The sequence below is a fragment of the Epinephelus fuscoguttatus genome, linkage group LG12 (assembly GCF_011397635.1).
Source record: "Epinephelus fuscoguttatus linkage group LG12, E.fuscoguttatus.final_Chr_v1".
Taxonomy (NCBI): domain Eukaryota; kingdom Metazoa; phylum Chordata; class Actinopteri; order Perciformes; family Serranidae; genus Epinephelus; species Epinephelus fuscoguttatus.
In genome coordinates, this window is record NC_064763.1 from 38,784,679 (window position 1) to 38,799,359 (window position 14,681).

Consider the following 14,681-nt stretch of genomic DNA (forward strand, 5'->3'; position numbering starts at 1 on the left):
GTCCCAGTTTGATTGACATCCAACGGCGCAGGCATTGTGGTTCTGAAGCATTTTTCCCCAACTCTGTATTCCCGTTTCAAATGTTTCACTTAATGATAGCCTCAATGTTTTTCAACACAGAAACACAGGAGTTTCCTGGATAATTCAACAGTACTGTCGTTTCACGTTATGGTCGGTGTTGTTGCAGCTTTGTTCCTGAGACATCGTGTTTCCCTCAATTTTGGCGTGGCGAATGCCTCTAAATACAACCCCCATTAGCCTCAGCATTGATATAAAGAAAGATCAGCAAATCAAAACTGTAGCATTCAAACACATCCCTGCTAGAATTATGAACAACACTTGATATCATAGCTGCTGAACTGAACCAGAAATGAGGGTAAATTCATTTAAGCTGCACACTGTGTTATTAGTGCTCTGATAACATGTTAATGTGTAACAGAATTTATCTCAACGTGCTCCTCTTCATGGCACTTAAAGTAAATAAACCCCAAACTATTGTGTTTTTCCTCAAAGTCTATCTCTTAGAGTCTCAATCCACCTGGTAGTCTCTCACAAATCCAGCTCATTTGTTACTTAAGTACCACCTAATACTAGAAGGCCAGTTAAATCTGTTACATTTGTAATAAAAAGGCAAAGGTATGTTTCCCACTCGAGGCCCGAGGGTGAATCAATGCTTATTGTAGAAGATTAACTGTGTTTAATTATGAACTCCGAACTGTACTCGCAGCATTGATTCACTTTGCTGCTGAGAGAGAAAAATCCACTTGGAAAGAATTGAGAGAAGCAAAAAAAAAAAAAAGAGTTGAACTAGAGTGCTACAGTGTGTGTGTGTGTGTGTGTGTGTGTGTGTGTGTGTGTGTGTGTGTGTGGCCTTGTGCTGAAACAGAGCAGATGTTCTCAGAAAATATGCCCAAAACAAAACAGCAGCATCAGCACAGAGTCTGGACCTACCTGAGCGAGCAGCATCTCTCCTCATCGCTTCGTAGTCGTGCCAGTCTACCCGCCACACGCCATCCAGTCCCACCTGAGCGACCTTTCTCATCTGGTTCAAACCCTGCAAGAGCACACAGAAAAAGTACAAACCATTAAGACTTCCGTCATGTCTTGTGCCGGATCACTCAGGAGCTCTTCATCTCATTATATGAGAAATAAAAGCTTCCTCCAAAAGAGCAACGAGATCCATTCATGGAAACTTGATTAACTCAATCACTGTTGTCATGACAATAAAGGATATTTTGCTTTCATAAGAGTTCTGACCCTTTTCTTGAGATATGTCCTTGAAAACAGAAGTGTTTCTGTGAAATACAATCAGATTTCAAGCAGTGGTAAAAGAGGAAAAGGAAAACTCATGTCTGTCTTCAATATAAAAAGCAGAAAAATATAAATGACATTTTTTTCATCTCAAATTTAGTGTGTTGGTGTGGCACATCAACATGCTGATTAAACACAACTATACCTTGAGCTAATTACAATAAATGGCTACTCTAAAATGTGCTGGTTTATCTTGAGAAAAGAAATGTTTTAGGCACTCTGAACTATGATTTCACATTGTCACTAAGGCAACAGATTCACATCTTTTTGTTCACATGGGATTCATTTGTGAAGGTGAGCATTTGTCCGTTCAAGACGGGTATGACAACAGACTGAAGACAGGTCAAGACCCTGCTGAGGATGAGGAGCATGCAGATGAGCTTCCCTGAGATAGTTTCTGATAATCTGTGCAGGAGTTCTTTTTGTTGTGTCAACCACGTGGTTTGTGGTTGGCACTAAAGAGAGGCTGGTTGGATGTACTGTCAAATTCACAGAAACAGCACTGGAGACATTGGACATTCCTGTGGTCAGCATGACAATGGCACACTCCCTCAAAACTTGTGGCTTTGTATTGCGTGATAAAACTGCACGTTTCAGAGTCACCTTTCATTGTGACCATCCCAAGGTACACCTGTGTATTAATGATGTCATTTAATCAGCATCTTGATACTGTATGCCACACCTGTCAGGTGGATGGATTATCTTGACACCCAGATTGGTATATAATTTCAATTCAGTTTTATTGCCATTACACACACACACACACACACACACACACACACACACACACACACACACACCCTAATCACCACAAGCTATTATTCTCTACAGCATTAAAATGCAAAAGCAGCCATTTATGAAATTCTCTCCGCTTCAGAAATGACTTTCAGTGACTCAAGATATTACGGGATCACAGCACAATGATAAATCAATTAGCTCCACGGGAGGATGCAATTAGTGAAATGTTTTTTATACAAAGACACGTCTGACTGCATGGAACACTATTAGCCAGGCTGTTAGCTGATACCACGGTACGGTCGAACAAATCACTGCGGGTGCAATGGGAGTGTGTGCTCATGTGAGTGTGCCCACAGCAGCTGCCTCCAGTCTGCTTGACGTGTCAGAGTCAGCAAAGGTGGTAGATACTGTGTAAAACATGGATAAAACCTTGCATCAATATTCCATACTGTATTTCAATTGTATACAGCACATACTAATCCTAATAGTATACTGTTGTTTGTAGTTAATATACAATAAATCAACACTTGTGCTGTCAGATTTCAGTCAAATTGTAACTTTAGAACATCATAGATAATCAAACTTTTTACAGAGGGCAAAAAGATTTTCAAATATGAATTATTTAGATTTATTCTGGACTTTGTTTGTGCATTGCATTGTTGGGGTGAAACTTAGAACTTAGAAACACTTTGACAACACATTTTTTCGCACTGTACTCAAAACACATTTACGGCCTAGACACATGCTGCTTCTTTTACCGCCTGGAAAATGAAGGTTGGGTTGTGCCTACTCTGTGCCAGCCTAATGTTGCTAAGCGACCATGACCAGCACTGTTTCATAGTTTATCTACGATAAATCCCAAGTCTGAGGCCAATCTTCTCCCGGGCATTGTTTTTTAAGATTTTATTAGTCCTAAAATGCCCTGCACTAAAATGGTCAACTTCTCCTTTATGTTTTTCATAGACTGATAGGAAAAGATCATGGTGTGGGTTAGAATGAAAAAGAAAGTGGCAAACACATAAGCCATGAGCCTGCTTCGCCTCAAGCCTTTCCCAGCTGACCCAGAGCCGGTCGCAGCGCACCATCAAGGCAGAAATACGCCCGCCGGGAGCCGTTCAGCACCGCAGAGAGCTCCCCACACAACCTGGACCCCAGAGTTAATAACTGGAGGTTATGATGTTTCACTCTCTCCTCTCTATGACACTTGTATCTCGACCAGATACTACTTTTGTTGTGTTGCTGATCCTCTATGGTACACAAATACAGTATAGCCTAGTATAATCACATATCAGAACAACATCGGACTAATGAGAGGTCGGAACAATGCTACGGCACCCCTTGAGCGTGCCCATCTACATTGACAACAATACATATGAGGACAAAAAAAAGGGGAATGTGTACGGGCCCTGGTATGAATTTAAGGAGCAGCTAATGTCTAAATTTTGGCACGTGTCCTCTAGAGCAGTGGTTCCCAACTGGTGGGTCGTGGTCCAAAAGTGGGTCGTGGGTTCAAACAGAAGTGACTTGCAAATATGTCAAGTTTATAAAAAACACCCTTTACTTTTAAGTACAGTGGATTTCCGGCACAGAGCTTTTATTTTGAAGTGCCATTTCCTGCTGTAGATTGAGTGACTAATGGACAGCTACTTGACAGACAGCAAACTACCTCAACAATGTGGCCAAAAACAAGTATGATGTTTTATCTATTAAACTGTGTGGACCTTGAACCAATGACTAAGGAGAAATCTGGACCCCGGGGCTGGACCAGGTGAAGTCCTCACATCACTTGCAGAGATCCAAGGGGAGAGGAGGTAGCAACACAACTCCACCTAATGGAGGCTGACGGCGCCCCAGATTCAAACGTCCAAAAACACATAACTGAAACCACAAAATATCTCCATACTGCTCGTCCGTAGCTGTAGCCTGTAGCCTGTAGCTTGCGCGCAAGACCGTGAGACATGGGCACCGCGTTCATGTGTGTTCACGTGCTTTTGCTGGTCTCGCAGACAAGCGCACACATGAGCACGGTGCACAGAGAGGCAGTTAGAGCTACAGGCTTCAATGAGGCTAAAAACAGAGTTCAAATGACGTTTTTCCAAACAACTTTTTATGTCGGGGCTTCAGGACACTTGGATCACTACGGACGAGCAGTATGGAGATATTTTGTGGTTTCAGTTATGTGTTTTTGGACGTTTGAATCTGGGGCACCATCAGCCTCCATTAGGTGGAGTTGTGTTGCTACCCTCTCTCCCCTTGGATCTCCACAAGTGTTGTGAGGATTCTAAAACTTCACCTGAGCCTCCCTCGGCATATAAGGGACTAGATAATGGCTTAATTTTAATTTTTGGGTGCATTAAAATATCCCTTTAATGTTTATGTATATTAGCCAAATTTTAAAATATATACATTTTAACATACTGTATATTGGTTAGCTTGCGTGGTGTAACTGTGGCTAAAATGAATCGCCCTTCCCCTGATATCAGTGTCTCTTTGAAACTTTAATAAAACTGGACTCAGCAATGAGAAAACAAACTACAGTATACAATGAGCACATGTCATTCATATGTGTACGTGTGATGAAAGTTTGAGAGGCAGTGAGTGGTTTGACAGACAGATTGGCTGGGTTTAGGGCACCAGAACAGGCATTTGAAACACAAAGCTTTAATAATGCCACAGCTATTTAATTATAATTAGTTGTGGGAAATCAGCATCTTGATTGTTCAGTAGCTCTTTTAAGAATAATTAGCGTTTAATTATTCTGATTAATGGTGTTAGAGCTGTGGTCGATTCTGAATGATTTGTATGAGGAGGTTAATGAACAGAAGTAGGCACCAATACCACTATGAAACAAAGAATGGAGAGAATCACAGTGATTTCTTTAGGATCAATGTGGATCTGCAAGATAAAACACCAGAGTAGATTGAGGCAACAGAAGTGTCATCATTTTCTGTTTCTGTTAAATCTGGTTACTTTTTCCTTAAGTGAAATGCTGGTATAATTGTCTTACAGTTTCGTCCCTCTCTTCTCTTTTTGCTTCATATTTCCTCTCAGTGTGTCACACCAAGACCTGACATGATGCGAGGGTCCATCTGTGTGTGTTCTACTGAAAGGATGCAACTGTGCCAGCAGATGTAGGGGACTTTGCAGAGAACAAACAACAAGGGGACTGTGACTCCCAGAAAAGCTGTCTTAATCACTCAACACTAATATGCAGGAAATGAAACTGGACACCACATTAACCCAGCATTCTAGTGGAACATCCATTTTCTTCCCCTCCATTCGTTTTCATTCAATTTGTTTAAGTTCAGTTTGAATTTACTGTCATTCTGCAACATACTGGTGCGCAGCTAAAGGAAATACCACTTCTCTTCAGGCTACGGTGGAAACAAAACTAATGCTGATGAAGTACAAGTACAGTGCAATAAATCCATGCAAAAAAGTGCAATATAAGCACTGGTGTATCACAGTTTTAACAGTCTAAAGCACAGCTGCAGTGGTATTTCATATTCTTTTAAATAAGTTTTGGTGTCAGTCCACCAGAACTTGCAGATCTACAAGGTCTTTCCAGAGCCGCCTTTTTGTACTGAAGTTCAAAAATCATGCAGGGAAAAATCCACTGCAGAAGAGCCAAAGATTCATGTCTATACCCACAGTGAGGCCAACAGACAGGAATGTAATGCAGCCATAAGAAAAGACAAGCAAACTATACTTCTTTTTTTTTTGCTCAGCTGTCACTCATCAGTTCTCCTTTATTGGTTTACTATAGAGGAAGATGCTTGTGCAGCAAGGCAACTTGGTGGATAAGTATAAAAAACTGCAGGGGATAAGAGCGTAAAATGAACCCAATGACTAGCCTGCGTCTCTCACAGAACTGTTGCTCTACAGAGCTGTTAAAGCTGTTTCACACCAAGCATGGATTCTTGACGTAAAATGTGCACGGAAATTGGGGGGGGGGGGGTATTCAGACAGACTTCAGTCTCACCGGCGGAAATACATTTTTTGACCAGTGTTTGGTTTCTGGTTTGTTTCTGCTTCAGCTGAGGTATGTTAAAGATAGTGTAGCTGATATGCACTTGCAAATGTAACATGTTGGTTACAGATCAGGGCTAGCTACAACGGCTAACATCAGCATTAGAATCAACTTTGGGGTCTGGTTTGTTGGTAGTGTATTGGTTAACATTAGCTTCTGAGACCTTCTTCTGGTTGTGTGTAGTGGACACAAGAAATATTTAAAGGAAAACTTTATCTTTTTTTGACAAAAATGGAACAGGGAACATGTGGATAATTTGTAGTGAACACATTGTGCATAGTTGCACAATGTGGAAAATTTTAATGTGGATTTTGTGCATTTCTGCCCTGCACTTCACAACACCTATGACACTTAAGGTAATTCCCCAGCATCAGTTGTGGATGCATACAGTGTCTTTTCAAAATAAAGTTAGAACATCAGTGGAAAAAAAAGGAAGAAAAAAAAGGGTTTTTTTAAGTTTGCTTCAATAAGTTTGGGCAACAGAAGCAATTGATATAATTAAAAAAAAATAGAAAAAAAATCATGGTTTGGCTGAAAATGTAATGTCACATGAGAAATGTCACATATGTCACAACACATACTAGCACACTATGAAAATAAAATAACTCAACTGAGTTTTGGTTTCACACACACACAGCGATCTCCAAGTGAAGTCTGGCACAAGTTTAACCAATCCACCTCCCCTTTCACACACCCTATGCAGGCATTCTTGCTCCTTACACTACAGCACTTGCGTGTCTTGTTGTGTCTCATGCTGCTGCTAAATGGTGCCTCCATGTGTCTGTATCTGACACGCAGGGCCACTGACCAAGCATTAGTATCTGACGAATTGACCTATTGCTAAGCCACGCCCCCCTCCACTCACTCGGACAAACTATCAACATTCAGTGACTGGCGCTATGGCAGGTGTCACAGTACACATGACAATCAGATGTCATTGAGAAGTAACCAGAAGGGCCTAAACTACGCATTGGAGGGATATATTCATCATTTTATTGTTGAGAAGGTCGATGAAAAGCTTAAATTACAAGCCACAATTTACAGGTCACAGTGTACGGTTGTGAACCGCATCTCGTTGCTGTTGTCATCAAAGACAACAAGTTAAAGTGCCACTGAAGTTAAGGTTTTTGGCTCAGAATATGAGAAAAGGATAACGGCCTTTTTACCATCTTTACCAAGAGTGTCTCTCCGTTAGTTTGGTGCTACAGTATTTTCACTGAATCATTCAGCATAACGTTTGCCAACCTTTGTTATCTCTGCCATTACAGATAAGTTAATGAAGCTAAGCTCCAGAAGTTAACGTTAGCTTAACTAGAGCCCTTTGGACAACAGCTAACAATGATGTACCATCACCAAAGTACAAAACTAGAACAAAATAGGCTAATGAACTCCCAGCAAACAAGGTGACATGATGAACAACGCAGCTAGGAGCTAACGTTAGGCTAACTTTAGCTAACGTTAGCTAGAGATGTTAAAGATAACTTTATATTTCTTTCCAGCAAAGTGACAATATGTTGCCTCAAACACAATGTTGACTTACCTTAGAACAGATGTAGACATCATTGTTAATCTTATTCACGTTGAGTTGATGTTGTGGTCTAACGTTACCACACAACTTTATCCAAAGGATAAAAAACTGACTTTCTGTAATGCATTTCAATGGACGTCCAGGCAGAGAATGTCCGAGTGTATGGGAATGGCTATACGCACTGTGACTGGGTCATCACATTTGAGGGTAGGACTTAGCCATAGGTCAGTTGGGAGTGAGCATGGGGTTGTCTCATCAACATAATTTCCAGCAGCAGCCATTGTCAGCTGTATGCTTTCTGCCCAGCACCAGCTGTTAACCATTACCTGATGAAGCACCTTCTTTTTCAAAGCAGAGCTACAAGGAAGATGAATTTGAGACTCATCACACATCAGTACTGTTGCTGTATGCCAATGTTGTATTCATTTTAACATGTAATATGGTTTTCACTTTGTACAGGCCAGCTTGTGCTAATGTTTTTCTGCCTTATTACATTAACAGAAACACCTTTTCACCATATCTGGGCAGCATTCGTCTCAGACTGGGAGGAAGGTTGCAGAGCAAGGTCAGGTCAGTGAACACTGTCACTACTTTGGTCTCAATGAGATACTGATTACACCATAACCATCATAACCAAGAATTTCATTCTGGACAAAAATAAATGAGGCAGTCAATACATTTTTCAAAAGATACACACAAACCTTTCAGCCGACCTAACCATCATTTCTCCTCCGTCTCACAGTGCCTCACCCGCTGCTACCTCACTAAACAAACCCCCAGGGTTGCCTGACCCTTTCTCATCCACCCCAACACTTGAAAAAGATCCAATTCAACTGGCGAGGCAGGTGGCGTAGGATTTTCAAAGAAAGGAGTGAATTTACACTGGGTCCGTATTGTGTAGTATCAGCCACATCACCAACACCCACCTCATAAAAGCTGGTGTAAGTGCTGTTCCCATTGTGTAATAACAGGAAAGAAACACAAAAGTAAAGACAGTAATCTTTATTCTAGGCTTTGTGCTGCTTCCTGTGCCTCCCTGCTGCGCACTCTGCTGCTACTTTCCTAATGGCCATCATCACAGGGACGAGGCTTCACGCTGCCACAAACAAATTTCTGCTCTGGGCACTTTTCTACTTCATCAATATTCAAGGTGCAGCATAAACTGGCTAATAGGGCATGACAGGAGCTACACCAGAAACCATGCAGCCCATGTTTTATCTCCATCAAATATTGAATCATTAATTACAAAGCGCTGTGTCAGATGGGTGACAGGCTGGAATGGAAATTCATACTTTATCGAGCAAAACATTCAGCTTACAGCACAAAGAGGGGGAAGAGAGTGAGAGTGTGGCCAATTTCACCTGCATGAGTGATCACTAATTAACTTTCATGTAGCCTTTTAATGGTCTATTCATCTATTCACCTAATGTTTGCTGCTTACAAAGTATCTGTCCCTAGGTGGAGATAAACATTATGAGTTCCACTTTGAAGTGTTTTATGGATTTGTGTTTGTGTGTGTGTGTGTGTGTGTGTTAAAGAAAAAGTGACATATATTGCCCAAACACAAACAAAGAAACTGAGTTTGACTTCTTCAGCACCAAAAAACAGAGTCGGAGTTAAAGGGCCCTCTTTTCACAAAGCAATTGACTATTGGCTAAAACCATCCCCTAACAACTGTCCAATCAAAGCTTAGCAACTGTAACTAGGCTCAAGGGACCTGTCAAGCTTTGGATTTCACCCCATGCTTGAACCATGCGCTCAGTGATACTTGGTTTCTAACGATTTTTTTTTTTTTTTTTTTGTTAGTTTTTTTGTCACACAGCTATGCAGCCAGCTAAACACACTTCCAAAAATACTGACGACAGCATTTGGCCTTTGAAGCTTATACTGGTAGCAACTGTGGAACTGTTGTAAGGCCAAAGTTATTGTTAAAAAATGAGTTGGTAAGGTCAGAAGAAAACTGGATTCACAAAAGCACAGATTAGCTGTCGAAATAGTCCACCAACACTTATTTAACCTCCCGAGACCCGAGAGAAATGGTATGCATTTTTAATTTCTACTAGCTATTTGGGATCAGTAGGACCTGATAAGTATAAAAAATGTAACACTGTCAATGATAATTAAGCCCCATTGTCCTCAAACGAGACATCACGGAAGTCCCAATAGTATGTTCCCATCCAAAAGTGATTTGGATCATTGGGAAATGTGCATTAAAAGAAATACGAATCCTGTGAGTTTCCATTAAATGTACGGACTTTGGTGAAAACTATGAACTCGCGCCAGTTTTCCGCAGAACCAGAAACAAAACAAGTCTCGCATCCTTCTTCTTCTACGTTTTCTGGCGGTTGGCAACCAGCTTGTAAATGCATTACCGCCTTCCCGACCCGGAGTGTGGATATCACCATGGAGAGAGGTGCGCTACGTCAGACTTAATTCAAACATAACTGTTTCCATCCCCCGTTTTGCGAATCAACATTTTTTCGAATCAACCAAAACCCAGCTAAAGCGAGCGTATTTTAGTTTGTGCGAATCAGGGGATTTTAAATCGAATTTTGGCGTTTCCATCATAATTTTCCGATGCGATACTTCTAGATGCGCATCTAAACAGGCTGATGGAAACATGGCTAATATATTCAAACGAGTACTTCTTAATTAACAGTGTCCTAGCTTGTTACTGTTGCTATAATTGGTCAATTTTGTTGCCATATCAAAGTACAAACATTACTAATCATAAATAAACAGGTTTCAACCATAAAATGTGATCAGGTTGTGTCCACTTTTGTGTTGGGATTGGCTGCAAACTGACTTGGCACAGATGTCTGCCATCTTGTATTTACATTGGTTAGTGTATTGTGCTCTTACTACCACTAGATGGCACAAGAAAGTGTCCACGAATGAGGACAACAGGTCTAAGTTAAGTAGAATGAAATATAAGGTCAAGTAAACCTCAGGAGGTTAAAATGTTGAAATGGCACCGCTTTAGCTTCAGACAGCTCGTGCAGTGACTGCAATAACGGTTACTAGGTGGAAATGAGAGGCTTGCTTTAGTTTGCCTTGGTGTACAATCAAAGACCCACTGTGTTAAAACTTATTAAGGATTTTGAGTGATAAATCTGCCACCATTTCCATATGAATATGCCATTCCAGACTGAAAGCTTGATAGGCGTCACAAGCATTAGTAACTAAGGTGGGTAGGGCTAAATAAACATTCAGTTGCACCTCAGGAACACGAAGATCTACCCTGTTCTCTACTCTGTGCAGCACTGCACTGTTTGATTCTATTTTAACCTTTATAGTTCTCCGTTACTCCTTATTCTTGACATATCTCCTAACTATTTTGTGCCATCTCCCACTGGTTTCTGAAAATGTCTTACACGTCGCACCTGACCAGACTTGAAAAGGTCTTCAACACCTCAAAAGACCAATGACAGCTGCGCCACAATGAATGGAAATGCCATGCTAACCTCTGAGGCATCACCTTTTCTGCAAAGAGTTACCTCATCATGCTTTGTGGCAGTGGCTTTTATTCTTCAGTGGATGTGTTATGGCACAAAGGGGGACCTTTTCTCCTGAGAAATAAGTGACAGCAAAATCAGAACAAAATGCCAGTGACCTCTAAGGTCTCACTTGTACCTTCTAAACTTTATTTTGAAGCACACTGGAAAACTTTGCAGAGGAAAAAACTAAGAGGTTAGAATGCCTAGCACGTACGGTGGTTGATGTCCAGCATTCAAATGTTTTTAGGACTATTCTGAATAAATCCCACAGGGGTTTGGTTTGTTTTGCTCTCTGTATATTATTTATCATACCACTATGTATTTCAGATTGCTGTGCTGTATTACTGCATTGGGAAGCATTCCCAAAGGTATAACCAAACTTCCAAGTAAGAGCTTTATGAATATTTAAACTCATGCAGAGAATGTTTCATGGCAGAAATTAGCATTACATCACAACACTGTACAAATTTGTATTTACATTTGTGAAAGAGCAGATTCTCAGTAGATGTTGGTGTTTACAGTACGAGCTGCTGGCTCTATCTCCAGAGAGTTGTCTAAAAAAATGTGAGCATTGGCCTCCTCGAAACTGCTTAACTTGGCACAAAACTGTCTTGTATAAATAATGCCTGTGATGGGTTCAATTCCAAGTAGGACAAAATGCAAAATGTATGTAGTGTATGTATTTTCCATCCATACTATTGGGATGGCAAAGTTGGTCAGAGTGTAAAATAGAAACAGTTTCAGATAGATCTATATTAAATTTGGTAACGACATCCATTATCCCAAGATTACAATCTGAAATGACTTTGGTGATCTTGTGATTTTTAATGTAGCGTCACCAACAGGTCAAAACATCCACTTGATCAACGCAGCAAATTTTAGCACATTTCACCAAGCGTCGTCTTACTCTGAAGTCGACGAAATTCAGCGCTTGGACAGTGACTTGCAGGGTCAGAAACCAACAGAAAAAGGCGTCCTTTAACATTGGCGTGATACGTTTTATAGTTTAATGGCGCCTGGCAGTGTCAGGGGAAACGTGACAGGACAAGGACGAAAGTTAGGGTGGTGAGAGTCAGATTGGGGCAGACGGGGGGTGTGGTGGATGTCACCAGCAAACACGACTTTCACCTGAGAGACCAGTGTTTGTGTCCCATAAGACTCTAAAGCCAAACCCTGTTCTTTTCCCCCAAACCTAACCACGTGTTTTTGTTGCCTAAACCCAACCATGTGTGTTTGTTGTTGAAGGAAATAAAAAATGTCGATTTGCAGTGTTGTACCAACACAGTGCATTTATTTTGAGAGAGACTGTATGTAAATTTTAAATTTCCTGTGAAAACGGAAGTGTATCTTGACCAAAATGTCAATATGTGATGAGGTCGGAGTGAGAGTGTGAGCTTCACTACAAATCTGATCATCATCTTCATTTGCTAAAAGACTAGGATGGGACAGAAATATCGTCCTGATGCACTGAAGACAGCCAATTAATTGTTGCATTACCAACAATTATTAGGCAAAAAAAAAAGTAATTTTTGACTTCTTTATTTATTACTTTATTATCTAACCTTTATGGTAGCAGCTGATGTCTCATATCTAGTACCCACTTTTGAACAGACAATGCTTGTTTTCAGCTGCTTTCAGGTCTGTTGTGCTGAACAAAGACAAGCAGTGAACAAGGAGAGATAGAGGACTACTATTGGACTGCCTTTGTTTGGCGTAGGGGGGAAAGCTGATATTACCAGCAGAGCAGTAAGTCTGATAAGAGCCAAGCTGCCCATTCATTCTCTCAGGACGAATCAGACCACCTTGGGTCAATACTTCCCTTTTCTGTTTCCTTTCCCCCTACTGAGAGTCGACAGTAGCTCGTAGTGAGAAGAGGAAGCTTTTTCTGTTCTTTTTTTTTCTTCTCCTTCCTGTTCTGTCAGATCACAGACGGATCTGTCTTGACCCCCAGAGACACAATTACCTGTCTTTCCTATTTCACCTCACCCTCTGCTCCTCCTCCTCCACCTTCAACCACTTCACAGGCAAGTCAATCTGTGCCGGAGGCTCACAAATCCCCCCGTTACCTCTTCTGAGAACATGAAACTTCTGCATGCACTAACTGACCCACTCCTGCTTTAGTTCAGTGAGAGGCCAGACCAGAGAGAGATGAGTAAGTCCTTTGACTGTTCATTCACAAGTCGTAACACTGGCTAAAAATGCTGCAGCGGACACAGAGCAACAATATCATCCCACTTGAATCGTGAGAGACACCATTATAAAATTCGATACGGTGTTTCAAAACATTCAGCTCTATTTTGATGCACGTGCAAATGCCTATAGGCGTCCGCTCTCTCTACTGTGTGACTCAGACATGAGCCCGAGGCAACGGACCTCCAGGCAGCAGCCCCTGCAGTGAGGCACTCCAAACCCCCTCAAAGAAAAGCTCAGCAAGGCCACTGCACAGTCCATTATCTCCCAAAAGGAGTCATTATCCAGAGCCCCGCTGAGAGGGAGAGAGCAGGAAGAGGACCAGAGAGAGGCCAGGACTCATGGAGTCCTCCGCCTCCTGCAGTCTCAGACTTTCTGCTCAGATATTGATGGATTGTGATGTGAACGCTGGTCTTACAAAATGTTGACCACCTGCTGTTTCCCACGGCCACAAGAGATAGATCCAGATGAAGACTCTCTCTCCTTTTTGATTTTAGCTATTAATATATCAAAGTAAAGATCAAGTATTCGATAAAGACAGGTACACAAGAACATTGTGGGATTCTGCCAGCGGGCGTGTTTTAACACTGTGTTTTTGTTGTTGCTGGAAAAAAAAAGGGAATGGGAACAAATCTTGCAGCCAGTTTTCAACACCTTATGGAAAGCCTGAAAACACAAGAATGGAGGCTACCATAGCAGCAGATTGCTGCCCATATGGGTGTAATGTTGTGTCCACATATTTTTGACCACATAACAGACTTTTGCTCTCACTCTGCCGCACATATCTGAGTGTACACACACACATAGTAAACAAACAGCGGCAAAAAGGGAAACAGAGATCACCCTAGGACGTACACACTGAGGTCTCTGACACACCAAGCTGACGGTCGGCCATTGGTCAATGTCAGGCTGTCGGTGGGTGTCTGGAGTCCTAGCTTGTGCTGTGTGTCCCACACCAATTGGCATTAGTCAGCCCTGGTTTGCTTTTTAGCATGTTGATTCGACATCAGAGACGATGGAGTCTGTTGGTGAATAAATTTACTGATTGGCAGTTCAGCTGAGTGCACAAGCAGAGAAACAGAAGTGAGAAGGGCAAACAAACAACTAAAGTTTAGAGGCCGTGAGATCAAAACAAACTTGTTATATAAGGGAAGATTATTTTTTGAGCCATTCAGCTCTTTGCAGACATGGTACATAGTAGTTTGTGTTATTGTTGGCTAGCATGCGATAAATACTGTTTTTTCTTTAAGCAATGTGCTGCCAGAGACTTTAATCTGTCTTATTGTTCTTCCAGTTTCCCTTTTTGAATGACGAATACAGACCACCTCCATCTGCTGCCATGGAGATGTATTACCTCTCATGCAGGTAGTCGGTGTTCTAGTGCAAC

The 14,681-nt window shown here is 41.5% G+C and overlaps 1 protein-coding gene across 2 annotated transcripts in view; it reads right to left on the bottom strand.

Annotated features, from left to right (window-relative positions):
- LOC125898522 (polypeptide N-acetylgalactosaminyltransferase 10-like) overlaps positions 1 to 14,681 on the bottom strand; it is an 89,812-nt gene that overhangs the window by 67,116 nt on the left and 8,015 nt on the right. For both annotated transcript variants that reach the window (XM_049592351.1, XM_049592350.1), the window contains exon 2: positions 952 to 1,054. In XM_049592351.1, coding sequence (XP_049448308.1) covers positions 952 to 1,054 — 103 coding nt within the window. The remainder of the gene's footprint in view (positions 1 to 951; positions 1,055 to 14,681) is intronic.